A 27823-nucleotide genomic window follows, 5' to 3' on the forward strand; every position below is an offset into this window, starting at 1 on the left:
CTCACCTGAAGTGCAGCGTTGTGAATCCGAGGTAATTAAACACCTCCCGGATGAAAGGGAAAGGCCAGGGAAGGTTAAGTGAGGAATAATCTGCGGCACAGGTGGCCCAAGGCCTTTGAGGAGCAAGAAGGGCGACAGTGGCTCACACCCTTTCAAAGGATGGAAATGTCACCCTAGTCCCTGGGAGAGGCAGAAGTTTTATTACTTGGAGGATGGGAAGTGGGCAGTATTTTTAACATTTTAATAAGGGATGTTTTTCATACTGGTATGTCAAGTTGAAAGTTCATAGCAGAGTCTGCCCATGTGCTGAGTGGCCTGCATCCCTCCTCATGGGCAAAACTGTTTTCCTTGACCCACCTCTGAACAGAAATGGGGTAGCCACCCCTTCAACGCAAGTTCCTATCCCTTGTGTCTTATCAGACAAGGACCTCAGTCCTGCCTTCACTCAGTGGACTGGCCAGCATATGGCACATCCCTTTAGCAACCATGCAGGATTTTTCCCCCTATACTGAGTAAACACTTTCTGATGGGATACTGTGTGCTGAGCACTGTGCTCCATGACTTTATGCAGCCTTTCAGCCTACCTTTATAAGATCTGGCAACAAGATTTTTGCCATTTGGTTTCTTGCTTCAGAATCTCTGCTGTCTCTGCATAAAAGCTTATACATGAATGTTCATAGCATTATTCATAATAGCCAAAAAACAGAAGCAACCCAGATGCCCATCGACTGAAGAATAGATAAATAAATGTAGCATATCCATACAATGGACTCACTCAGCTGTGAAAATGAATGAGGTACCGCAAATGCTATAACATGGATGAACCTGTTCACAATGAGCATCCTGGTAAGTTAAAGAAACCAGTCATAAAAGTCCACAATTTATATGATTCCATTTATATGAGATGTCCAGACGAGGCAAATACATAGAGACAGAAAGTGGATTACTGGTTACCTAGGACAGGGGTGAGAGAAGAAGGGAGGCAATGGTGGGGAATGAGAAGTGACTGACAGTAAGATGGGGTTTCTTTCTGGGGTGATTATGATGTTCTGGAATCAGGTAATAGTGATATTTCACTATACTAAAAACCACTGAGCTATATATACTTGAATGAATTTTATGATATGTAAAATTTATCTTAATAAGCTTTTTAAATCCCTTATCAAAGCTTGATGTAATGAGAAATAATGTTCATAGAGCATTTCTAAAGTGTATATAATCTATCCTGCATCCTGATTCTTAATATTCTTAGGTTCACGGGTACTTTTAGGAATCTGAGGAAAGCTATGGAACCTATGCCCAGAAAAATGATAATAACTCATTCATATGAAAAATTTATAAATGATTCTTGGACCACCTGGATCTAATTTTTGTATTTTATCTTTAAATTTTATCCTCAAATAATTAGATTTTTATTAAGCCATTAGATATTTCTGTATTTAAGCCCCATATAGACTCCTGAAGTGTGCACTTGCTATATCTCCTGTATGATTAAAAATAGTTGTCAGCTTTCCATTTATCTCAAGATGAAGGGAAAAATTCCTTAATGTACCCACAGCTCTTCTGACCCCTATCTTTGTATCTGACCTCATTTTAAGCTGTATTTTCCATTATTCTTTCCACTGAAGCCCATAGTTCTTTTCAATTCTCTGAATTCCTTATCACAGAGTCTTTGAAAATGCTGTTGCCTATATTTGGTACAGTAGTTAGTTTGCCAAGCTAACTACTTCAGCTCATCCTTAAGATCTTAGTTCAGGCATTCCTCTCCAGGAAGCTTTCCTTGACTGCCTTGGTGAGCTCTATCACAGGCTTATCACAGTAGCAATGTCACATGTGTTGGTATTTTCCTCACTAGAATGTAAGCTTAATTGTAAGCCCATGAGAGCAGGGCCCATGTCTGGTTTTGCTCACCATTATGTCACCATTGACCCAAGGCTACTACATGGCACAATTCCAGGGGTACCTTTCACATGGAACACATGGGGTACCTTTCATATGGAACACAGTGTGAATGATGTGCCCAGAAGTTGTGTAATATGGGCATCTTAAGGTGAATGAAGGGCATAACAGAAACAGACCAGGAGCTTGATGTCATCTCTGGTAACTGAGAGCAACAGCCATCATGTCACACAATCTTTCCTATGTTGAGGACTTAGGAGAAATTTCTTTTAGTTTTCACTTTAAGGAAAACTTGTATTCATTTGTACAACTGGCTTATCTGTAATACCTGGACTCAAAAGAATCTCACAACCTCATGTTTCCCTTTAGGCTTTGACCACTAGGAGGCTCTTAAATCCTGTGCCGTCCAGTTCTAGCCACTATGTAAGACCCATGGCTTACATTGATACTAATATTCCTGGCTTCTTCTTTTCCATTACTATGGTTTTTTGGTCTATTTTGTTTTAATCTCTTGGATGCATATCTATAAGCTACCACTATTCCTTTAGAGTATGAGATGTGAGATATATAATAATATATTTATCATACATAACATATTTAATAAGTATGTTATATGTGATATATATAATTTATAATAATATACTTAATATATATTTAGATTATGTGTTTTGAGACATATATTATACTTTATGTTATAAATAAGCCATTTATTTCTAATATTTGTAAGTAATTTAAAAAGGGAATCGAATTGGAACTTAAAATATGTGTATAGTTTGGGCTCAGGTTACAAGACTTGAATTCATTTTCCAGCTTGGCCGCTTCTTGGTTTGTTCCCAGGTGTGTAATCTAATCTCTGAGACTGTTTCACCTTTGTAAGATGGAAACACTAATCCCTTCCTAGCCGGATCATTGAAAGAATTAAATTAAAATTTATGTGAAAGCACTTATGTGGCACATTGAAACTGCTGAGAATGTGGGTTTGGTTTTGTTCTTATTAGATATGCTATAATAAAAACAACTTCATTTAAATTTTAAAAACCTGCCTTAATACTGAATGCATTTTTGTTCTCCCAAGCAGCTGAGGTATCAAACTGATCCCTGTCAAAGGGATTTTCTAGAGCTCATATAGTTTGAGTTTAGCCAGCCATCCTCCAACCTTGCCCTCAACCTGTGTCTTCTTTCTCTCTGTCACCAGATCTCCTCACTGAAGAACCGGCTGAAGAAGGTATCCACAACTACTGGGGATGGTGTGGCCAGAGCCTTCCTCAAGGCCCAGGCCACGTTTTTCGGCAGTTACCGAAATGCTCTGAAAATTGAGCCAGTAAGTAGCGTCTTTGCATGTTACAGATCCATGTTTGGTTAGAGCTAAGAAATATACCTCAGGGCCATAAGAAACCTGCAATTCGTCTGGTTGTTGAATTCACCTAGAAGAGGTTGTCTGTATGTGTGGAGATGGCTGGAAAGAGTGTCGTCCCCTGGCCCTAATGCTTAGCATAAGGAAGCCCTGCTGCCATGTGTGAAGTGCTCACTGCTCCATGAACATTAAGACCCCTTCCCTCCCTGAACAATAGCACCAAATGGGTGTTAATATGGTGCCCGGCCCTTCACACACACGTACGCTCACTGAGAAGTCACAGTAAGCTTGTGAGGCAGCAATGCTCATCTCCACTTGACAAATGGGGCAACTGAGGCTCAGAGAAGAGACATGACTTGTTAACCAGCAGAGGAGCCAGACAGTCCCAGAGCCCATGCTTTCCTACTGGGACTTATTGCCCTCTTCCTATAAAAGGACCTCTACACCATGCTTAAGAAAGAAAGCAAAGCATTGTGGGGATTCTCCTCTTAGGGGCTCCCAAAGTGGTCTTGGTGTAATGACTACAAAGTATACTATAAATGGCTTATTTATAACATAAAGTATAATATATGTCTCAAAACACATAATCTAAATATATATTAAGTATATTATAAATTATGTATATCACATATAACATATTTATTAAAAGGTAAGATAATGTTATCTGCCTCCATGGCCCTTCAGCCTTTCTACGCCCCTGTTGCTTCATCTGTATCCCCTGCCTACCCTGTGAGGTGATGAGTTTTCATGAGGATCTGAAGACGCCAGGTCAAACCTAAAACCAAAGAAAGTACCAACTCTCCCAGCTTCAATGAGAAGCTTTCATCTGCTGTCCCTCTACTCAGCCTACTTCTGGCCTCTTAGCCAAGGAGAATGTAGAAACTGGCCCAGGGACCTGGGTCACTCTGTATAGGAGGGAACATTGGAGGAGAATCTTGCTGATGGGTGGCAAAGGCAGCTGCGCCCAGCCTCACCAGAGTGGGTTTGAGACATCAGCCTAAGTTACACTGCCAGGGATGTTTGTGTCTGTTTTTGTTTTATCCCACAGCATTTTATTAGAATAAGTAACAGAAGATGAGCAGATGTCAGGCAGTGCATTTCATATGGGAATTCTGACAGTGAATCTTGGTTATGCTTCCTCATAAGCCAGAGTTACCATTGTTAAGTTTTGGGGTTTGTTTTTTTTTCTTTTTACTCTGACTCCCTCATGTGTCTAAGTGAAACACAGAGTAATAGCAAACACTGTTTTCCCTCCACAGGGCATCCTCTCTGGGCAGTGGCCAGGGCAGCGGGTGCTCAGGGAGCGGTAGCTGGGTGCCGCCATCCTCCTTGTTCCTTGCCTCCATCCAGCACATATGCCGGCCTTTCTAAGAATGTCGTGGTCACATAACAGAGGGATACCCTCTTTTTCTTCCTAAGGAAATTCCTGTAGGTCCTTTAAAGCCCTTCAGCTTAAAGCAAGTTCCCCAGTCCTGTTTGTCCTCGTGAGATGGCTCTGATTCCTTGTCCTGACCTTGCGCCCAGCCAAACCAGTCAGAATCAGTGCTGTTTTGAAAGCTGGTACAATTCAAGAAAAATACTGTTGTCCTCCCATCTCTAAAATGAGAATGGGACAACTGGCCCAGTCCTTTCCTTGGATTCCTAGGAATTGACAGGCATGAACAATTTCCACTTTTACAATGATCTCACTATTGTCATGTGTATGTCTAGAATCCAAAGGTGGTTGAATCTTGGTATGTATTACTGCATATATGATCTGGGTGCAAGTTGTTCCTACAGAGAAGTTTATGGTTGTACTTGCACTTGGCTGTGAAAGGCATCGAATTTAAGGACAGACACCTTGGAGTTTAAACCCTGGCTCTGTTCTTCTAAGCTGTATGACCTTGAGCAAGCCATTGAATCTCTTTAAACTTCCCTTTCTTCACCTGTGAAATGAGAATGAAAGTACCTATCGTTCTATGTCTCCAAGTGGTTATAAGGATCAAATGAGCCATAAAATCTTTCATAGGAAAAGTGAACCTTAACTGGAGTCTGATGGGTAAGGCGTGGAAAAAAAGACAGAGCATCCCTTCCTGTGGTGGGTGTGGAGCTGGAGGCAGGACCACTCCCGGCCTCTTTGTCTGGAGTCCTGGGCTTGGGTGGGGTGCTAGGGCTGCAGGAGAGGCTGGCGCCAGAATTGAGATCAGTAGATGCTAGGCTAGGAATGTGAAATTCACACTGTAAAGGTGTAAGTTTTTGAGCAGAGATGTGACTGAAATCATGTTTGACCAGTAATATAGCAGAGGACCGAGGGGAAGCTGGAAGCAGAGCGAGTAGGGGACTTGAAGGGGGACTCAGAAGAGAGCCCTCCCATGGTTATTCCAGGAAGCGGTACCGTGAAGAAGAAATGATGACATGAGGCTAGTAATAGATAAAATATGGGAGACAAGGGTGAGAGATAGCAAAGTGGCTCTCAAGATTTGGACCTGGGAGAGGATGAGGATGCCCACAGTAGAAATAGGAAAAGCTTAATACATAGGTATTTCCAGTAGCAGTGTTTATAATGGTAAAAACATGGTATAGACCAATGGTATAGACCCTTAATAGGCAGCTGGCCAGGTAAATTAAAGTGTATCCATATGATACAACTTTTTTATGTAGCCATGAAAAGTAGCATGAGGATAGGAAGATGGGTTTAGTTGTAAACATGATGTGTATCATTGAATCTAAACTGCTGTTCAGTCATAAGCTGGTGCCGTTTATTATTTTAGTTACCATTAAGAAAGAGAAGAGTGCTGCCAATTACAATTGAAGGACACCATCAACTGTAAGACATCCAGATTTCAGAGATGATACAATGTGAAGAGATGTGTGCCTTAGAATCCGTGAGATGCGGCAGGTTTCTCGTGCTTGCCGTCCCATTCCCCTCTACCAGGATGGCTTCCTTCTGTAAGGCCCAGAGGGAAGCCACAGGGCCTGAAACTCTCTGGCCAAGCATCCTCACTATAGTACCTGGATGGCTTTTAAACCACAGATTTAATTCTAGCAAATTCTCATCTGAGAAGTGGGATAATAGTACTTCCCATACAAGATTGGTTGGGGGATTAATTAACATAATGACTACGAAGGGCATGTGATCCCAAGAGGTGGGGGGTGGGGGGCACAGCCATGCTGTGGGTGATGGGGGGAGGTGCCTCAGATGAGCCCACGTGGGTGGCAGGCAGCAAGTGCTAAGGGGATAGGATGCCCTCCCCAGGGCCACTTGCCTTTTCTTTGTTTTTCTGGGTATAAAAATAACACCTATCCTTGGTAAAAAACGTTTTAAGTAACAGAGGACTAGAAATGAGAAAACACCCATAATCCTTTCATTTGGAGTTAAGATAACACATTAGTATTCTTCCACCTAGGTTCTAGGGATTTGGGGTTGTTTTTGTTTTGTTTTGATTTATATTTTGGTATTTTGCTTTTAGACAGTTGAGCTATTTTGGCAAAGCAATTTAGTTCCCAGATACTTGGTTTCGCCCTTGAGTATGTCATGAGCAATTTTTAACATATGAAGACTCTTCTTAAATGTTGTTTATAACAACTGCACATTTCCCATCAGGTGACCCCTGTGGTTCTTGACCCTGGCTGTGGATCAGAATCACTTGTAGGGTTCTTAAAAAGGCAAATATCTGGGCCCCACTCACAGAGATTTTTATCAAGTTCCCACAGTCTGAAGTCATTGCCATGTCCCATCACATTATCCTTTTGATTGTTGGTAACCTTTTACCACTTTAAACCATGCCATGGTGAACATCTTTATATAAATCTTGATTAACAATTGGAATAATTTCCTGAGACAGAATCCCTGACGTAGATTTACTGGGTCAAAGGATCCAAGTACACTGAAGTCCTTTGGTACATAAGGTAAGGAAGAGAGCTGGTGGCCAGAAGCAGGTGGTAACCTGAAGGGAGGGCCTCTGAGGCAGGTTGCAGGGCAGGGCCAGAGCAGCAGCCACCAGCGCGGAGAGCAGTCCAAGGTTGAGGACAAAGAGAGCCTGCAGGGTAAAGAGCCTGGAGAAGTGTGCGTGGCTGTGGAGGGCACACGGACACCTCTAGCCCCACTGGCTGAGCTGCTTGAGCTGCTCTGTGGCCTGCCACTGGTGTGGTGTGGTTGGCTTCACACCTGGGCCTCCGGGTGCAGTCATGGCACTCAGGTCACTGCAAAGTCAAAGAGTTTGTTTTTTTAAAAACATAAACATGGCAGACTAGACAGTGTTCTTTCTACTCTGCTCCTGAAGCAACTTGGGGAACAGCTCCTGCCGAGCCCCTCCCCCACCTGGCTCTGTGAGGACTGGGGGAGCCCCAGCCTGAGAGGCAGGGGTGAGCAACACTGCCCACAGCTCACTTGAGACGAACTCCTTGGCCTTTTTTATTCCCCTTCCTACAAAAAAAAAATTGAAAATGCAGCTGACTGGGCAATTTTGAGTTTCGTTTTCTTTTCCCTGCCCAGAAGGGAAGAGGAAAGTGGTGCCCTTTCTGAGGCCGAGCCACGTTCTAGAAGCTGGACTGCACCTCTCTACCCGGGCCTTCTGCTGTGTGCCTGTCCCAGGGGAGGAGGGCCTGTGTTGGCTTGGCTCATTGGTGGTGTCAGTCTTCAGGACCAGGTGAATGATTTATCTTGAGGATCAGAAAGAGAGATGCCAAGGGTGTCTAGCAGCAGCCGAGTCTCTCACAAGATAGGAGCTCAGTTCACATCTGCGTTACTTCTCGTCCATGATCTCAGTAAATGTCCGTGACTGCCCTTTACTATCCATTTTATAGATGGCAGATAGGGCTGAGATTGCCGGTGGCTTTCTCTTATGTAGTAGAGTCAGGAGGCAGACTCAGATTGGCCTGCCTCCAAAACCCAGGTTCCTTCCACCACACCCCCTCTCCTGCCTTTGTTCTGGTTTCCTGACGTTCCACATTAACAACTCTTCCTCTCTGCGTTTCCAGTGTGGGTCACGGGTCATGGCATAGAATAGCCACCAGTGAGTGTACTTTGGACTAGTGGAAGGGAGGATGAGTGAAATGAGGGAGCAGAGAAGTATCTGAGGCCAGGGTTGGCCCTCAGACTGTTCAGTGCATGCACATTGCTTCCAGGCCCATCTTTAGGCTCTGCAGGTTGGTGCCGCCTTACAGAGGCAAGAGCATCTGCAGATAGTAAGGGCATATGACCCATTTCTCAGTCACCTGGAGAATATCAGGTGCAGAGCCCATGATATTTAACGATATCAGCCAGACCAACTTGTTCTTATCCTCTTGAATGACAGAACCACAGCAGCCAGGCACCCCCAATCAAAAAAACCCTCTTTATCCATGTCAAGCAGCAGCGCAGGCTCCAGCTCATTTATTTAGGCCTTTCTTGCTCTCTGACACGCCTCCCAGCAGTTGCCAGGCAACTCTGGGAGTAGCAGTGTGTGTTAGGGATTAACTAGTTAGGGCTTGGGTCCTTTTTGGCAAGAAAGAGATAAAAGACAAATGGTCTTCGTTGCTAGGCCAAGGATCATTTCTCTGCTTGGTGGAGGATTGCAACTTTTGGAGGGTGTGTATAGCAGTGAGGTTCTTGAATTTGCCTCAAATGTTCCCCTTTCTGCATCCTAGGGAGCATGAATGAATTTTAAAAAGACTCTTACGTTTACCATACTCCTTTGTGTAAAATTTTATCATCATGAAATCTAAGACTAACCCACCACCCTCTCTGGAAGATATTTCATAGCACAATGGCCTCAGTTTTAAAAAACTTTCAAAAATAGAATTGTGTGTTTTAATTTCATCCCTTTTTCTGTTCAGAGTTTCCCTTTCCTAGTTCATGCTACATGGAGTCATCTTAAGACAGTGCATGTGAAGGTGCTTGTTCCCATGTCCAGCCCACCGCAGGTCCTTGGTAAATGTCAGATCAAAGAGCAAAACTCATGGATTTGGTCCTTTAAGATGCATCCTGTTCAGTGCCATTATCTATGGAAAGGCCAGTATAGATGGAGCACAATGAGAGTTGTTTATTAAGCAAGCTTCTGTGACTCTCTCTGGGCCAGCCTGGGCTTCCTGAGGATGCACGGAATGCCAGGCAAGGGCAGTAACCACGGTCAGGGCGAGTCCTGGAAGGGGGCTGTGCCGGCAGCAGGCAGAGCCTCCATGCCTGCTTACTTAGTCCATCCCAGGGGCCTGGCTTCCAGGTCTCAGCTGTGGCTGTGCTAGCATCATCCATCCACCTTACAGCCTCTGATTTTGCCCATGATTCTGCTGAGTCATAGTTATCCACCTAAAACCTCTTGAAGACAGAGAAGTTAAGATAAAAGCAGATTGATAGCCTGGCTTTCAAGCATGAACAGACAAGGTTGTGTTGGAGCAGGTTGGGAAGACACCATATATATCTGTCTCTTGGTTGAGTAATACCACTGATCTCATGGTTTAAAAAAAACAAAACTGTACTTAAGTGTGTTTTCTGTGTAACAAAAATAGAACAATATTTAGAAACTAGAAAAATTAGAAGATCACTGAAGTCCTGAACTAACATAACTATCTCAGCCATCTTTTGTATATTCACTTGAATTATTTTTCATTATGCCAAGTGTTTACATAGCTGCTATAAAATCTAAGTCAAAGTTTGTTTTTCCTCCATTTAACATTACATCATATTCGTTTCTACATAGCTGCAGAATATTCTGTCAAGCACAGCTACCATAATTTCCATAACCACTCTCTCACATTGGACTGTAGGTTGTTTCCACTCTTTTGATATTATAATTAATACTTCTCCAAACATTTTTGTGAATAAAGCTTTGAAATGCTCTATTTTGAAGCCTTCTGAATAGAAGAAATACAATTCTGCATGCAGGAGCCTGACTTGGGTGCCAACTTGTCACAATGTGGTAAGGAAGCAGATTTCCGTTAACTCAGCCTAAGAACAGCTCAAAGTGGAAAGAATGAAGAACCCTTAATGGTGTGTGCTACCTGCCCTCCACATAGGTGAGCAAAGGATACCCAGGACACATATTAGGGATGTCACTAGTTTGTGCCTCCATCTTGTGCCCAAAAGATTGGAGGAACTTTAAAACAAAATATGTACAATACCGCAAGATGAGAGATAAGGAAGAAAGGAAAATTAGATGCAGACTGGAAGGGGCTGGTGTGCGTGCCTCTGTGCTGGCTCTGAGATTCTCCACACCGTTCAGGAAGGTGCAGCTGGGCATCAACCTCATGGCTGTCTTCAGAGCCCAAGCTTTTCTTTAAAATTGTGGTAAAACATATAAAACATAAAATTTGCCATTTTAACCATTGTTAAGTATATAAACTCAGGGGCATTAATTACATTCACAATGTTGTACAACCACAGTCAGTATCTATTTTCAAAATTTTTCATTCCCCTAAATAGAAACTGAGCCTTTTAAGCCATAACTCCCCATTCTCCCATCTCCCAACCCTTGGTAACATCTAATCTACTTTCTTTCTCTATGAATTTGCCTATTCTAGATATTTCATATAAGTGAAATTATATTTGTTCTGTGTCTGGCTTCACTGAGCATGTTTTCAAGGTTTATCCACATTGTAGCATGTGTCAGAACTTCCTTTTTAAGGCTAAATAATATTCCACTGTATATATTTATACACCACATTTTGCTTATCCATTCTTCTGCTATCCATGGACACTTGGGCTGTTTTCACATGTTGGCTATTGTGAATAATGCTACTGTGAACATTCCTGCACAAGTACCTGTTTAAGTTCCTGTTTTCAGTTCCTTTGGGTCTGTACCTAGGAGTGGAATTGCTGAATGGTAATTTTATGTTTAGCTTTCTGAGGAACCATCAAATTGTTTTCCACACAGGGCCCATGCTATTTTTAAGTGAACAGTGCTGTGCTTGTGAAACATGTATATTTACCCATGAATATTATTTAGGAAAAGTTGGTGAAAGATTTTTTTATTTTCCAATTTATTTTAGGCAAGCAGATAGGGAATTATAGCCAAAACCTATAGGCCTGAGCTAAATAGATGCATTGACAGCAGGAGTCTCTGGTAGACTAAAGAAGGGGGTAACTTAGTGGTCACCATTCTTTCTCATTTTAGTGTTCTTCCCAAGTCAAGATCATGTCCTGGAAATGAAGCAGTAATAAGAGGAGGTCTTCCCACTACCAGAAGTCCAGGGACCACCACTGTAGCTCTCTGGCTCTAAGTGACTGAGTGTGGTAAAAAGAGTCTTAGGAGTCACCTAGGCTGTAGTCCTGCTTTGTCATCTGTCAGAAGATGACCTTGGACGTCACTTACCTTTCTGAGCCTCAATTTCACATCTGTAAAGTGGAAATAATGCCTACTTTGTATGACTGTTAATAAAAATAGCAATAATATATATAAAATGTCAGCACAGCATTTTTGCTGATAGTAGATATTGACTAAATGATAGTGTCTATTCCTGGGTGACAAGGTAAAGAAGGAAGAGGAGAATGAGACTGCCACGTTCCAGAACAGTGGTGGCCATACTTGTTCACTAAGAATCAGACTACCTGACATCATTTATAACACAATGAGATTTATTTATTCACCCATTTATTCCTACCTATTAAAGTAACTGTGAAAGTTAGGCTTTTATCTCAAATTATACATAAAGGATTGTAAGAAATTGCATATTGTTTCTTTCAATATATATTTGACATGTTATTGCTCACCAGCACTTACAGGCAAATGGAGGTGATAGGTACCAAGCATTTAAAATTAAGAAATGCATTAGAATCAGTTTTTAAAATGTGTAAGACAAAATATAATGGAGAATCTTTCTTTTCTATTTCATCAAAACATATTTTGCCTATTGGGAGATGACCATTGTTTGATTTTGGCACCAAATCCACCCTGTCTGCCTCCCAGGGACACTGATGTTGCTCAGGAACACAGTTTGGGAGTCTTGGCACCTTGGAGCCTTACAACGAATGTTCACTGAACTGAGAGCCATTGTTCTAGAAGCAGACTGCCCAAGTAAAAAGTAGGTCCTTAAGTGAGTGAAGATGAGAACTGGCAGGAAACCCGCTTTAACATTATGATCAAGCTTAACTGAATGATTTCAAAGAGCATCACTGAATATGATCAAAATGAGATTCCCATATGTTCTAAAATACTTGAAAAATAAAACACAGCTAGTATTATCTTAAGACTGTCCCCAAGGAATTCTGGGATTTAACTTGATCTCATTTAATAATCCTTATTTTGTTCCTATAGAATAGGACCATGTTTTGTACTTTCCGGTGTCCCTCATACAGACTGATAATTTAGTAGGTGCTCATTAAATATTGAATGAATGGATGAACAATTGAATGAATGATACCAGTTTTCCCATGCTATGCATCAGAAAGACTGTAGTCATATTTCAGTGTTGCACAATATAGATGCTTAGTTAAAAAAAAAAGCTCACCCACAGCATCACCTTAGAGCATGAGAAGAGTAATCTGACACAAACATCACACTGTGACTATGTAAATGTGAAACAAGGGCCTGGCCCAGGAGCTGCCTGGTAGCTAACCATGGGACATTAGGATCTGGAGAGGGTCACCCTCAGTGAAAGCACCACGTGCAGTAAACGTTCAGCTCTGGTCGGGAAATACAACAGGCAAGGGTGTTAATACAGGAATCTGGATCTATTTGGCAGGTCTAAATACTGTATCTTTGTGGAAGCACAGGCAAAGAGAAATGGTTGCTGATACGGGTGTTTTAAGTCAAGTGATCTCACTTTAGGGTCTTTCACATTTTCAGTGAGACTCTGAAAGGGAAACGTCTCTGATCCATTTTCACGCAGCGATAACATTTGACAATTTAGAGCCCGAAACAGTGATATATGACTTCATGAGCATAGCTAGACTTTGAGCTTCTTAAGAACAGGATTTTGTCTTCTTTTTTGTGCTCCCAGCACACAGTAGAAGCTCAGTAACATAAGACAGAATGATGGTGGGTTTGTTCTATGGAGAATATTACGGTATTTATGATGATTAGAGGATAAAATTGTAGATTTCCTTCCCTCGGTCTCCTGTGCCAGACATGCACCCATGCTGATTTTCTTTGGGGTGTGGATACATTCTCAGAAATGTACAGCTCCTGCATATTCAGTTTTTTGCTATCCTTTCACAAAGAAATGGAAACCTGCTCTCGAAGGTGGTGAAGTGTTGCGATTACTCATGTTATCTCTGGCATAGAGCCTGATACATAGAAAGGTGTTCAATAATTATTGGTGGATCAAATGAAATTATAGTAGTCCTTAGTTATAATGTCCTCAGTTGTTTGGGAGCTAAAGCACAGTTTTGTTAAATAAATCATTTAGACCTGAAGTGTTAAGGAAAAGAAAAGCATCTATTAGAAACCAGACACTTTTCATATATTCCCTTATTTGATTTTTACAGTCCCCATATGAAGAGGGTAGTGTAGCCCCATTTTGCTGATAAGAACCCAAGGCTAGGAAAGGTTATGTCACTTTTTTAGGAACTGGCAGAGCCAGGATTTGGACCCTCCATCTGCCTGATTCTAGCAACCATGCTCTTTTTCCTCTGACCACTCACCACAGCGGTGATTACCATATGGTCCCTGTTACATACAATTTGAGGGCAGTTCAGAAGAAAACTGAGCTGGTTTCCTCTTAGGAGTCAATGTCTCCACAATCTGTGCAAATGTTTCTTGAAAAATACAGGTTAAACTAACACCATTTATGAACTATTTTACAAAGGGGGAATGTCAAAATTTTAGATTCATTTTTAAAACATTCCTTTAATAGATCGTTTTAATTGCCTAATATTTTTTGTTTAAATATTTGTTATTTATGGTGATAATTGGATGAAAAAATGCACTTCCAAGTGCAGCCCTCCCTCCTCTTTTCCTGGGCTGACACCTAGTGGTGCTCTCTCTCATGGCAGGCGGTGTTAATCCCGCTGCCCAGCTTGCCTGATGGTCGTCGTTTTTTCATTGCTTTTAGGATTTTTTTTTTAATGGATTGTTTTTATCATAATAAAAGTAGCTACATTAACATCAGGTTAGTTTAGTAGAGTTCATCAAAACAATGAAACTTTGATTTAATGTGAATTTTAAGTCAATTACAATCCAGCCATGATAGCAGAAAATGATACAAGTATTTGGTATCTTGGGGCACTTGCTCCCCCTGCACCCCTGACTGGGTGACCATCCTGTCCTGGGCACTGGCGTGCACACAGTGACAAATAAGACTCAGGCATTGTTCTTAAGGACAGTGCAGGGCAGAGACAGACAGTAAAAAGAGAGTTATGCTAATATGTGTAACTGCTCTAGTTGAGTGTTGTGCAAGGTAGTGGGCATCCAAATGAAGGATGAAGCGCTTCTGCCTGGCTGCTGAGGGGGTGCTGCTCCGAGAAGGGTGTGCCTTCCAAGACAAGTAGCTGTTCCTCAGGAGCAGGGCTGGGAAGTTTCGCAGGCAAAGGCAAAGGGTGTTGGAACTACATGGCAGGGTTGAGTGCTGTGAGCAGTTGTATGGCTGGCGCACAAACAGGAAGGAGCGAAGGGGTCAGCTGCCATCCATGAACAGCCAAGAAGGCCAAAAACGGTTTAACACTAACCCCATAAACCAGCATTTCTAGGGCAGCGCTCCTTGAAATCTTAGCTCCACAAGCTACTGAGATGTTTTCTAAGCACATGAAACTTGGGGTTGTTACATGTTGCATACTGCAACTCTTTTTTTAAGGTATTTACAGTGCAGGCTCCTGAAGCCCTGCTGTAAAGAAATCAGGTTAACTTTAACCCAGCATTTTTCAAAACCCTTTTCCCCCACAAAATACCTATTCGCATCCCATGTATCTACTATTCCCCACCACAGTTTGGGAAACAGTGCTGAAACTAATGATTGATAATGAATTTTTCTTGCTCTAAGGCTGTGGGATTAGGATACCAACTGTGTTCCTTTTACCCCAGTCTCATTGCTGTGAACCTCAGAAAAGGGAATCATGTTCCTTTTCCAAAGCACTTCTTGTCTGGCCAGACAGAGGTTTGTGACTAACAGGTGGTCTTGAGACACAGAGCCGAGCCATCACTCAGTTTTCTCAGATCAGGACCACAGGCTGCCAGCTGGCCCCCTCGGTCTAACAGCTTCATCAGTGTATCAGTCATGATCTAACCAGGACAGCAGAAACCCCTTCAGATGTTTACAAGAGGGAAACTAATGCAAGGAAATAGATGTCCAACTGACACTCAAAAGAGGGCAGAGAGGTAATCAAGAGATTAACAACAGTAGAGGTGGTATTCCCAAGGCCAGGGCCAGGGCCAGGGCCACCTGACCGGAGCTGGAACCCGTGTCTATGCAGGGGGTGCCTGAGTCAGAGAGGAGGCAGACTACTGCTGGACAACTCACCCGAGCAGGGAGAGAGAGAGAGAGAGACAGGTGGGGGGAGAAGGAGAGAAGAGATTGAGCTTCCTCCTCCCAGTCTCTCACCACGGCCTCACATGTGCCAAACCAAGCAGGAAGCCAGGCTGCCCTGGGAACCCCGGGAACTCAAACTCAGCCTCCCTCCGAGAGCGGGTCTGAGGTTAGATGCTCAGAACCAGCACTACCAGACCCCAGATATTAAGGCTACCCGCACACACACACATACAGGCAAATAATAAACAGTATGGTGAAGTTAAAAGCCCCCTGACTTATGGTTAGCCATCGTGCCAGTGTGGCCTCTGCCTCTTCTCAGCTGTGTGACTCTAGGCAAGTTATTATGCCTTTCTGAACCTTAGGTCCTCAATTGTAAAATAGGAAAGAGAAGCTCTACTTAAATGGTGCCTTCACAGGGCTTCCTTGACGTATGTCTGGCTGGTTCCTGTTTTATAATGAAACAAGAACAAGGCATTTAAAACTTATGGGGCTTAGCCTGGAGCTACCCAGAGTGTTCAGAATCCATATATGTTGATTGACTGAACTTAAGGAAACTGTTTGAAGTTTTATTAGCTAGCAGCTATTATCTAGTGGATGTCTAATTTCTTATCTTAATGTGTTCACTTCCTGGGAGCACAGAAATGGGGGGAGCTTGTAAAATGCAATGGAATGTTCCAGTGTTGGAGAAGAACTCCGCATGTGTTGTACTTAGCAACTCAGTACCAGCTAAAGAAAATTGAGATTCCAGAGAGCTGCTGCTTAAGAGATGTGAAACCTTGGGAATCACATCCTCACTGCACAGGTTTTTCATTTATGGGGATAAAAATGCCACCCTCATAAAATTATTTTAAAAATTAAATGAAATGGCAGATGTAAAGTGTTTGTTGTCTGTGGCTTTCCCCTGCTTTCCACAACAAACTATGGAGGCAGCTTCCCTTTTAACCAAAGAATGTCGAGTTACCAGCAGTCGCATCCCATGTTGGTGTGGCAGGATTTTTAGAAAGCCGTTCGCTGAAGATTAATTGTGTTTGGTTTGCTTGTCCCTGAGTGATGTGACATGATGGGTCTCCCCTAACCCTGTTCTCGTCAGTCACAGCTCACTGCCGTTACTTAGACACCATTTGCTTGAGACTTTTTTTGCTCATATTCCTACTGTGATACATTTGTACTGTTGTCTTCACAACATTAAAAATGGTTCTGTAGTGTTTGTACGGTGCCCTGAGCAAGCAAATTGCCAACTTAAAAGCTCATTGTCTTTTGTTTGAAGGGGAACTTTTATCCTGAATTGATTAGTTTCATCCTGGTTGATGAGTGTTACGTCAAAGAAATGTGGAGGGGAAAAATCTATTATCTACTGAACCCCTACTTCTTGCCCTTTATTTATATTTTCTTGGTCAAGTGTGCATGGTATTATCTGCAGTTTAATAGATAAGGAACTTAAAGCAGAGAGAGTTGAAATAATTTAAATCAATAAGTTTGAACAAACATTTACCAAGACCCTACTCTGCTAGACGCAGTTCTAGATGCTTAGAGATGCAGCAGTGAACAAAATTAAGTCTCAGCCCTTGAATCTCCTATATTCCAGGCAGACACAGACAGGAAACAAATATGAAAGTCACTATATAAAATATCAGGTGGGTATCAGGTTGTGCAGAAAAAGAAAGCCGAGGAAAGGGATGGAGAGAGCCCCCAGATGAGGGAGCTGCTGGGGAGAGATGGAGCCAGGGTCCGGGGCCAGGTCTCGTCTGCCTCTAGAACTCACTATTTTTCCCACTCATACCATGCTGCTTCTGATCCTCTTTGATGATGGTTTCCAGCATCTAGTGGAGAAGCATGAACTCTAACATCCTGCTTCTCAGACTGGAGTTGATAATTCAATGTGTCAGGGTGGTGACTTTGCATTCCTAGGGTACAGAAAACATTTTTGCTGCACTCCCTGCTGTCAGCAGCATGTAGCTGTTTTTTTCATCTCGCTGGTTTTCCAAACACATTTAATCTTGATACAGAAAGCATCTTGCCAGCTTGGATTCCAGCCCTAGTGCTGGGGAGACCAGTCTGTCCTAGAAGAGGGTCTCTGTGACTGCTGGGCTCAAAGGAGCTCATCGCCTCTTTTCTCTCTACTTCCAGGAAGTGATGTTGTAGGTAGTAGCTTATGTAGTCTTACTGTTTCCTGATCTTCCGTATGCAGTGAGTCAGTTTAATTCCACTGGTACATATTGGACACTAGGAGATGGATGAAATATGGAACCTGCCCCCAGGAGCCAGATAGTCCTGGATTCTATTCTATTTATTAATTTTGAGCAAGTTAATTAATCCCTCTGTGCTTCAGTTTCCTTATCTGTAAAAGAAGAACAAGTGTCATCTGCCTTACAGGATTGTTGTACAGATTAAATGAAATAATTCAGCATGGTAGATGGAAAGAACTTAATTTTAGGTGGGTTCTTAAAAATTTTTAGAGTAGTTTTTGATTCACAGCAAAATTAAGTGGAAGGTGCAGAGATTTCCCATATGCCTCCTGTCCTTACTCATACATAGCCTCTCTCATGATCAGCAATATTAGTTTTTAAATATATATAAAAAACTCTTTATCACTGAGTTTTCTCTACATTCTATCCTATGAGGAAATGGTGGAGTAAATAAGTTTTCTTATTCAAAGTAAATATAGTCTGTGTTATAATGAAAAAGATAGTGAGAATTCTCATCGTGATGACTGTTTACAAAGAAATGTGATGTTCAGGCTTTACAATATTTCCCACTTGATAAATATCATTATACATTTCTAAAAATCTTTTTATTGTAAAACAGATAAAACCATCTTAATCAAATGAATGGCTTAATGAATTATTATGAGACCAACACTGCCCAGGACAAGAATTAGAGCTTTACTACCCACCCCAGAAACCCTTTCCATGAAAACCCTTTCCCTTCTGCCAAAATATCTTGACTTTCACTTTTAAAAAAAGTTTTATTACCCAAATGTTTATCCCTCAATGCTGTAGTTTAGTCTTGGCCATTCAAACAATGATATGGCTTTCAATTCTCGTTTAACTTACATGTTCCTCCTCCACTTCCGTTTCATTACAATTTATTTGTTGAAGAACCCAGGCCTGTAAAGTTTTCCACAATGTGGATATTGCTGATTACATAAATATGGTGCTCTTCCCCCTGTTCCTCTGTCCTGTGTGTTTTCTGCCTGTTTGGCAGCTGGATCCTGAGATTAGACAGACACAGGTTCAGTCCTTTTGGCAAGACAGCAGGTGGCGTTTGACAAGACTTTAGAAGGCATATCAAGGCTGATTATGTCTCTTTTAATGACTTTTGATAGCCAGTGATGCTTAGTGCCTGTATCTGTTTATTCATTGGGAGTTAGAAAATGGTGCTATTTTAAGTTTACCATTTATTTTTCATTTATTTTTTGGACGTTTTTATAAAGAGACATTTTCCCTCATTTATAAATTCATTACCCAGTGTTATAATTCATACAGCAAAGACAAGACAGATGCTTGATACTTTGCCTTTGCTTACCAGTTTTTAATATATTAGTTCCCAATACCCTCAAAATACAACAATTCTTTTTTGTATATGTATTATTATGATCTGATGGATTTAAACATATTTGATGGATTTGGGTCCGTTGCAATTATTACAGTTGTTAAAACTCAAACTGTCTCCTCTTTGGGCAGTGAGAACTTCAGTTCACATTGGTGCCTGGTACTTTTCTGTACATGACCCCAGTAGTCTTTGATAACTTCCTTGTTACCTGATGCCACAAGATGTTCCAGGCTCGTCTTGTATGTTTTCTGCCCTTAGACTTGGAGTCAGACATTTCAAGAAACTCTGGTTGCTTTTTGTGAGGAATAATCTCCTAAGACGAAACCCTGGTGCTAAGGATACTCACTGCTCCTGGGTTACTCACTGTTGCCAGGCCTTTTCATTTTGCCTCTGTCCTGCTCAATCTTGATTCCACTCCGAGCAGCTTCTCCCCAGTGTGGGTCACTGTCTTGGAAGGGAGCCCTGACTTAGTCGCTCAAGAGTCCATCAGGGCTCACAGGGCTTCATAGGCACTAGACCACCCCACCCCTTCAGTTCTTCCTGGAGGTCCCTTGTAAGCCCTGCTGCTGCAGAGCTCAGACTCTCACCGTGTCACCTGCATTTCTTACATTGGTCCCCTGAGCTTTTTGCAAGGCCCCGCTGGCTGTTTGAAATTCATTTGTTCTCAGCTCTGTCAGTGCAGATGCCAACACCAAACAGGTCGCTTGGTGATTTGCAGTCTTGGCTTATACTCACCTACTTGTGTTTAGGGGGGGCCACTGGTCACCTGGTTTTGTTGTAAATGTTGCACATGTATTTGAGGTTTTTGCTCTCTATTTGTTCTGCCTTTTTTACATGGGGATTTGAGGATACTGAAATGCTATATACTATGACTGCTATGACCACCACCAAATCCCAGAATTCCCCTTTTCCATTCTTCTCTTCTTCCTGAGAAATCCAGGAAGATGTTAAAATATCTCCCACAAGTGTAACAAGTGCCATATGGAACATGCATTCTACTGGAGGAAGACGGGCAATGAGCCTGAACAGAAAATGGAAGCGGTGCCTTCAGACAGTGACACGTGCTATGAAGAAAACACTGTAAGGAGTAGCAAGGGATAGGTTCAAGGCGAGTGCTTTTGCTCTTTTGGCATGCTCCAAGGGGGTGGCAGCTGAGCTGAAAGCTGAACGATGAAAATAACTAGCACACAGATCTGGGGTAAGAGCATTCCAGGCAGAGCGAGCAGCAGGTACAGAGGCCCAAGGTAGGAAGGAGTTTGGCCTGCCTGAGGGACAGAAACCAAGGCAGTGTGGCTGAAGCAGAGTGAGCGTATGGAAGTGTCACCCGAGACAGGGGCGTAGGCAGAGGCCAGATCATGCGTGACTTGCAGGCTTGGGAAGAGTTTTGGATTTTAATCTAGGAACAGTGGAGACCATTGGAGGGACTTCAAGCCAGGAGGGTAGCATGATCAGTTCAAGTTTTAAGATACTTGTTTTGGCTGCTGTGTGGGGAAAGGGCTACAGGGGCTCCTCAGTAGAAGTCAGGAACAGTCAGGGAAACTGGGGAGAGGTCACAGCAGCCAAGTGGAGACAGAGAGAAGTGGTCAGATTTGGGGTATAATCTGGTGAAGGACTTGCTAATGTGTTGGATGAGGGAAAAAGAAGAACCAAAGGTGTCTTATAGATTCTTGGTCTACCTCTAGTTTTTTCTCTTTTTGAGTCTTATGTCTCAGAGAAAGTCAGATACAACTTTGCTCTTAAATAAATAGATACTATAAAGCAAGTAAAAAAAACCCCCACAAACTGAAGGAAGTTATTTGCAATTTTAATGGACAGAGGCTTAGATTCTAGATTACATAAAGAATTGCTGTAAATCAATAAAAATTAAAGCAGGGAAAAGATAATGAACACATTGATTAATGAATCAAGGAAACTGAAATCAAGAACAAGGTGTCATTACATTTTATACCTATTAAATTGGCAAAAATTAGGAAGTCAGATAATTGGTGACTGGAGCAACAGGAGCGCTCATTTTGCTGGTTAAAGTGTAATTGGTTTTAGACAACAGTGTGGCATTTTATAAAGTTGAAATGATTGCCCTTTTAGGCTAGGAGACATACAAAAATTTTCATAGCAAAAAATTGGAAACAATTCAAACATACATTGAAGGATAATAGATAAATTATAGTATGCTTATGTGGTGAAATATTACATAGCTATGAAAATGAGTGAATTAAGCAACAACATGGATGAATCTTCACAACGCAGAGTATGATACCAATTTTAAGGCTCAAAGAAGCAACACTAAATATTATTTAGACCATATACATGTGTGGTAAAAACTGTTTCACAAAAACACTTTAGGGACTGAGAAACATAGAACTGAGGACAGAGTTAGTGGGGCTTTGGAGGGATGGACTGGAGAAGCCAGTGGAGGGATACCGAGACAATACAATGATAATGTCTGTTACATAGGTGGTAGATTTGCAGATGTTCCTTTTATTATTACACTATGTAACTTAATATACGTTACATATGATCTTTTGTGTGTAAATATAAAGTACATACTATATGAAACTCAATGGAATTACAAAATAGACAAAGTTTTAATAATTTCCAAATTCTATAATTTTGTAACACTGTGTTTAAAATCCAGCTCAGAGACTGTAAGGTCTGAACCCTCTAGTGTAATACATTTCAAACTTCCTAAGGATCTTAAAATGTGACTTGACCCAGTCTGTATTTTGAGGTTCTGGATTTCCTTAGTTGCTGTGGAAGAAGTGGGGTGGCTCAATTTGAAATGTAAGTAATAATTCCTTCCCAGGTTTTTGGTAACTAAACACAGAAAATCCAGGTCATGGCCCTTACGCTATATTGGCCTTTCAAGGAAGAAAGAATTCAGAAACTCTTTTGGACAATTACATTGTTCCCTACAGCTTTGAACAGAGTCTCAGAATTATCTAGTGGCTCCCTGTCAAAAGTGGCAGCGTCCTGGGCACCCTATTCTAAAACCTACCTGACTGGTTGAAAAACTCCCTTCACCCCACAGGGTAGATACATGTAAAGAAATCACAGTCACCAACCCCCAGACTCTTAAGAGGTTTGTCTGTCCGAACTCCATTTATAGCATAGGCAATGGCAGGTCAGCTTAGGAATCTGAGAACAGCAGGCTTTATCCAGCATGGTATCATTTCTTCCCCTATTATTTAGAGGAATTATGAGGACTTCTCTATTATTCAGAGAAATAATGGTATTATTATACCATTTCTTCTTATCTGTTATTTAGGCCCTTCCTTTTCTAAACTGCAGAGAGCCAAAGGATAGCAGAATGTCCCTGTAATTCCTTAGCCATGTTTTTGGTGTGCTAAGGAGACTGAGTAAGTGAATGAATTAATGAATGGATTTGTGCCACTTTCTTTTCAGCCAAGATAAGAATCCAGTTGGAGAAAAAAGCCCACCACTAAAATGAGTAAAAGCATTTTCAAAATGTTTTTTAAAACATCTATTGAATATTTACTATGTGCCTGACACAGATCTCAGCACTCTACAATCACATGGCAAATATGTGATAGAATTGTGGTTCAGTTAAAGGACTTGGCTCTGAAGAAAATGTGCTTTTCTGTTTCATAGGAGAAACTTTTCAAAAGCAGGAACTGAGGAAGCCAAAATGATTCATCTGAATATTAATTTATAACCCTGCAATTTCCACATAGAATGTCCTAGATGTACTTGTGTGTGGAAATGTTGTTTGTGAGTGTCAACTCTGGACAAAGTAACAACAGCCACCATCTGTTATTTATCCATGTCTGAGATAAGGCTTCTTTGATTCATGCTCTGCCCAGGACTGCAACCTTACTGGTTCCTTTTTGGCTGATGAATGCACATGAGAACCCTTGCAATTCTTAGAAGATATGGTGAGATATGGGAGAAAGAATATAAGATTTAGACGAATATAGAGAAGCTCATATCCTAGCCCAGTTTCCTTATCTGTAAAATTAAAACAGTAATGCCAACTTCAGAGAGCTCTTACGAGGATGAAATGCATATTACTATAATGTGTATAATGACCATATTGTAATTTTTCAAAAAATATTAGTCCCCAGTCTTCCCTCACTCCCCTCAATCACAATACCTTCCTAAAATATTGGTCTGAATGTCAGACTTCTAAAAATGACTGTCTGACAAGTACTTCCTATACTTTGGGTATGGTAAGCCAATTACTTTCTCTGGTGGACAGTTTTTCTGTGTGTCTTTCAGTTTTTAATTCTCTTAAAAAAAGGAACTTTTATTTAAGGGCAGTCAGGTAACTGCCATTTTCTAGGTTTCCTAATGCAGATTTCACTTGATTTTTAAAAGGAAGCTGTGATAAAAGACATAGACCCTACCTCCACACTTGAATCACATTCAGGAAGATTCAGGCATTAATAGTGCTTTAGCCAACAGTGATAGTTTGAGGTGTGACAAGAGAGTTTGATCTTAATTGAGGAACATTGGACAGAATAGCTGGCCTGTACTCTTCAAAAATGTTAATGTCTCAGAACAAAGAAAGACCTATGAACTATTCTAGATTAAAGGAGACTAAGAGACAAGACATTGCACACAATGTATGATATAGGATTTTCATTTGTGATAAAAAAGACTATTGGGACAGTTGGTCAATTCTGAATGAAGTCTGTGGATTAGATTTTTATTGAATCAATGTTAATTTCCCGACTTTGATCATTATACTGGAGTTATGTAAGAGAACATTCTTGATTTTAGGAAATACAGTTTACTATAATGCCTGTTTTAACAATGCCAAGATTGTTCTAATGCAATGATATATTAAGTAACAGTTTGAGCATAACATGAATTTCATGTTTGATTACGCATGATGTCATCTATGAGAAATACTAGGGAAAACAGAGAGCTGCACCCAGATTAGCCAAGATGTATAGGAATACACAGAGCATATACATGCACCCACCTCTAACATCTGCTAGTTACCTCAGTTCATTGCATGTGTTATGAGCCACAGCCATTCTGTCTGCAACAGAATCTATTTTCCATCCTTGCATCACTTCACAGTTTACCCAGATGCTACAATCCTTCTGGCACCCACTTCCACAGCAAACTTTAGGTCCTTTTCAAGGTAAAATGACATATTTATTGCAGTATTTATGTACTTCTTCACCATTGAACATGTATAAAATGGTGCTACTATTTTTATTCGGTTTCTCTTATTTCTAACCTGTCACTGATGAAGTTTTGGAGCATTGTGCCCCTAAACATGGTGATTTTTAGGGACATACATGTCACATTATAGCAGAACTGACTATATTTAAGTATGTTAGGAGTAAAAAGAAATCATGTCTAAATTTATTCTCAAATGGTTCAAAAAACCATTTCATATAGAAAAAGATATATAGATTTATGTAGATAAAACACATATATAATGTATATTTTATATAATATGTGTACACATACACAAGGGGAAAGAGAAGGATAAAATGTTAACAGTAAGTGGGAATTCTTCATACTATTTTTGCAACTTTTCTGTAAACCTGGAATTACGTTAAAATAACAAGTTGAAAAGGAAAAGAAGTAAAGCTTTGGGGAAGCTTTAAAAAAAATTGAAGTTCAAATGTGAAAAATCAAAGAAGTCAAAAGGAAAGGGAAAATGACTCAGATGGGGGAAATCCAACATAGAGGGGGAGAGAGAATCCTAAATACACTTCTAAAGAGTAAGTTAAAACATGAGCTTAGTTTGAGGCAAGGTATTTGTAAAATATTATGAGAGCTCTGTCTGCAAAATGGAAAAGAGAGACATCTTGCTTCTCCAGGAAGATTTTTTTTGACAATCTAGCCCAGAATACTGAAAAACAGAATAAGCCTACATATATGGAAATGACATGAATTAACAATTCTAAATTATTTAGCATCTTTATTCTCTTTCTAAATAATACAAGGATTCTAATATACTTGAACACTCATTGGACACCACCATATCCAAATCATATCATATTAAAGTATTAATTTCATTTTTTAAAAGAACACTAACAAAATACACACTATAGTTTTACAGTTTATCTACATCATTGTTCACCATGTTTTCCTGTGGGTTCACTTTTCTTCTTTCTGAATTACATCTTTAATATTTCTTTTAGTGAGGATTGGTAAACCCCTTTTATCTTTGCATGTTTGAAAATACCTTTATTTTGCTATGTCTCTTGAAGGATAGTTTATCTGGGTATGAAACTGTACATTAACTGGTGTACTTCTGCTTTTTGAGTATTTGTCTTTTCTCATCTGTTTTTATTGTTGAAAAGTATGTTATTAATCCAGTTGTCTATCTTTTGTAAAAGCCCATCTTCTCTCTAGGAACTTCTTTCACTTTATATTCTGCAATTTTACTATAACATATCCAGGGATCAGCTTATTTTTATTTATTCTGTTCGATACTCGGTGCCTTTAATTGAGTGCTCATGTCTTTCCTCAAATCTGGAATATTCTGAGCTATTATCCCTTCAAATATTACTTGTCTGCCATGCCTAGGGTTTCTTTTGTTTTTGTTTTTTAAAGACCTTTATTAAACAGGTGCTTATATTTGTTGACTTTTTTGAAAAAATAGAGTTGTAAACTTTTATTACAAAATAAAAATGAGGCTCTTAAAAATCTCAACTTGACCAGATATGAAGCAATTTAAATACCTTTAAAGGTTGTATTGAGAAAAACCAGGCTTTAAAAAAAAAAACACACATTTATCTTTGTCAAAAAGAGACATCTTTAGGTAAAAGTAATAAAAACCCCATGCTGTATGGATAATGCAGATAGTTCTGGTTATCTGGCCAATGGGCAAAGAGTAAGCATTTAAGGTCTTCAGCTCTAGTCTTTTGTTGATTTCTTATTGCTGTAATTTCATATTCATTTCTTCTTGTTGGATGGCTAAACTGGATAATGATAGAGACGGTAAGCTAGCATTTACTCAGCCATGCCCTGTTTAGCCTGAGGAGCAGACGAGATCCCAGCTGGTGGATTGGCTGCTTTTGTCTCCTTGCCGTGTTGTGGTTTAGGGTTTTCTGGGCATCTGTGTCAGTAATTGAAGTTGCATTGGTACTGACATTGAGCTGGCTGCTGACCTTAGGTTTCATCTCCTTGATTTTTCTTATCCTCTTCATTGCTGTCCTCTCTAGGCTGTCTGTGGCAAAGAGGATGCCTATGGAATTGTGGTCTGTAACCCCAGTATATATTCTGTCTCACTAGTCTACCTTGTTCTCCTGCACCCCCCTGGTTATTAGCACCCTCCATCACTTCTCCCTGCACAGGAGAGTTGGGATACTGTGATCAACACCCGTAGGGTCGCCTCATGTAGTAAGGTGGGAACTGTGGCCTGTGGTAGGATCAGCACTGTTGGGTCTGGCCTCTGGGAGCACTCTCTTATGCCTCATTCTTTTCCCCACTCTTGCTGCCTGCGCACCCTTTTCTCCTTCAGCAGCATCAGACTCCACCATCTCTCCATCTCCGACAATGACAAGGTGCTTCCTGGGGTTGTTCTTCCTTTGTATGGCGGTCTGCCATACAAACATCTCGTCCTTTGGTAACTCCTGTTGACGAAGCCATATCCGTTTCTTACATTGAACCATTTTATTGTTCCCAAAACCTTCATTGCAGTGACCTTCTTGTCCCCACAGGCAGGCAACACCGATATGAGGCCACCCAGGGCCACCACTCCCTGCCCCACAGCCCGTGGTGCCAGGTTTGTTGTTGGCAGTGCTGAGGGCAGGGGCAGCCGATGGCTGCTGGGTCTCAGCCTCGTTGCTTGTGGCTGCAGTGATGGTGACTGGGACCTCTGCGGCCGGGGTGGCAGTGGGGCTGCTCAGGGCTCTCTGGGGTCTACTCTCTGCTCCCACTACAAACCGAGCTTGTTTTTGTTTTTGTTTTTTATTCTGGAAACTTCTGTGTAAATATTTTGGAGCTTTCCCAATCTGTTGTCTATGCCCTCGGCTGCTCTTTCATCTTTTACTCTTGCTGTCTCTCTGCTTTGTCTGGGTGAACTCATCTTCCAGAATAAGTGATAATATCCTAATTTTATGGGTTAAAAAATAAAATCAAGACTGGATTTTGCCATATGTAAAATCAGTAGTAATATGGAGAGCCTGGATTTGAACCCATATCTGCTTAACTTCTGACCTGGTTTCTATCATTTTGAATTAATAAGTTCTTCCCCAAAATTAAAACCCCAGAACAGAGAAATAGCTTCAGATCACTGTATTAGCCTATCATGTGGGTGGATGTGATTGGGAAGATGAATGTGACTTCAGTCCCAGACTGCAGGCTGCATGTGCTAGAAGACCTAAGAAGTGTCAAGAGTTATATTTGGCCTCTTTTCCATTTTCATCCTAAGTTGTTTCTGAGAAAGAGAACTTTAGTTCCTTTTTATCTTTCATGGTGCACAAAATTTCCATCTTTCCCTTTCTTTTGGCTGTCTAAATACACTGTTTACCAGGGTTTGTTTTTATACCACTTGTCTCTTTTCAGTAGCAAAATTTTGGTTTTGTTTTATTGGGCAGATGTTGTTAAACTTAGAATTTTTCAGCCACAGGGAAGTGATGAAATGTTTACAATGTTATTCTATAAATATAATGAAGTTTATTATTATTCAACATTTGTTAGGCACCCACAGGTTGCTGGGTGTTAAGGATC

The 27823-nt window shown here is 41.0% G+C and overlaps 1 protein-coding gene and 1 pseudogene across 12 annotated transcripts in view; one reads left to right on the forward strand and one right to left on the reverse strand.

Annotated features, from left to right (window-relative positions):
* Positions 1–27823, forward strand: part of DENND1A (DENN domain containing 1A) — a 538445-nt gene that overhangs the window by 390516 nt on the left and 120106 nt on the right. For all 12 annotated transcript variants that reach the window (XM_073224730.1, XM_073224762.1, XM_073224757.1 and 9 more), the window contains one exon: positions 3095–3220. In XM_073224730.1, coding sequence (XP_073080831.1) covers positions 3095–3220 — 126 coding nt within the window. The remainder of the gene's footprint in view (positions 1–3094; positions 3221–27823) is intronic.
* Positions 3231–27823, reverse strand: part of LOC140848075 (Y-box-binding protein 1 pseudogene) — a 38870-nt pseudogene continuing 14277 nt past the window's right edge.

The sequence above is a fragment of the Manis javanica genome, chromosome 2 (genome assembly GCF_040802235.1).
Source record: "Manis javanica isolate MJ-LG chromosome 2, MJ_LKY, whole genome shotgun sequence".
NCBI lineage: Eukaryota > Metazoa > Chordata > Mammalia > Pholidota > Manidae > Manis > Manis javanica.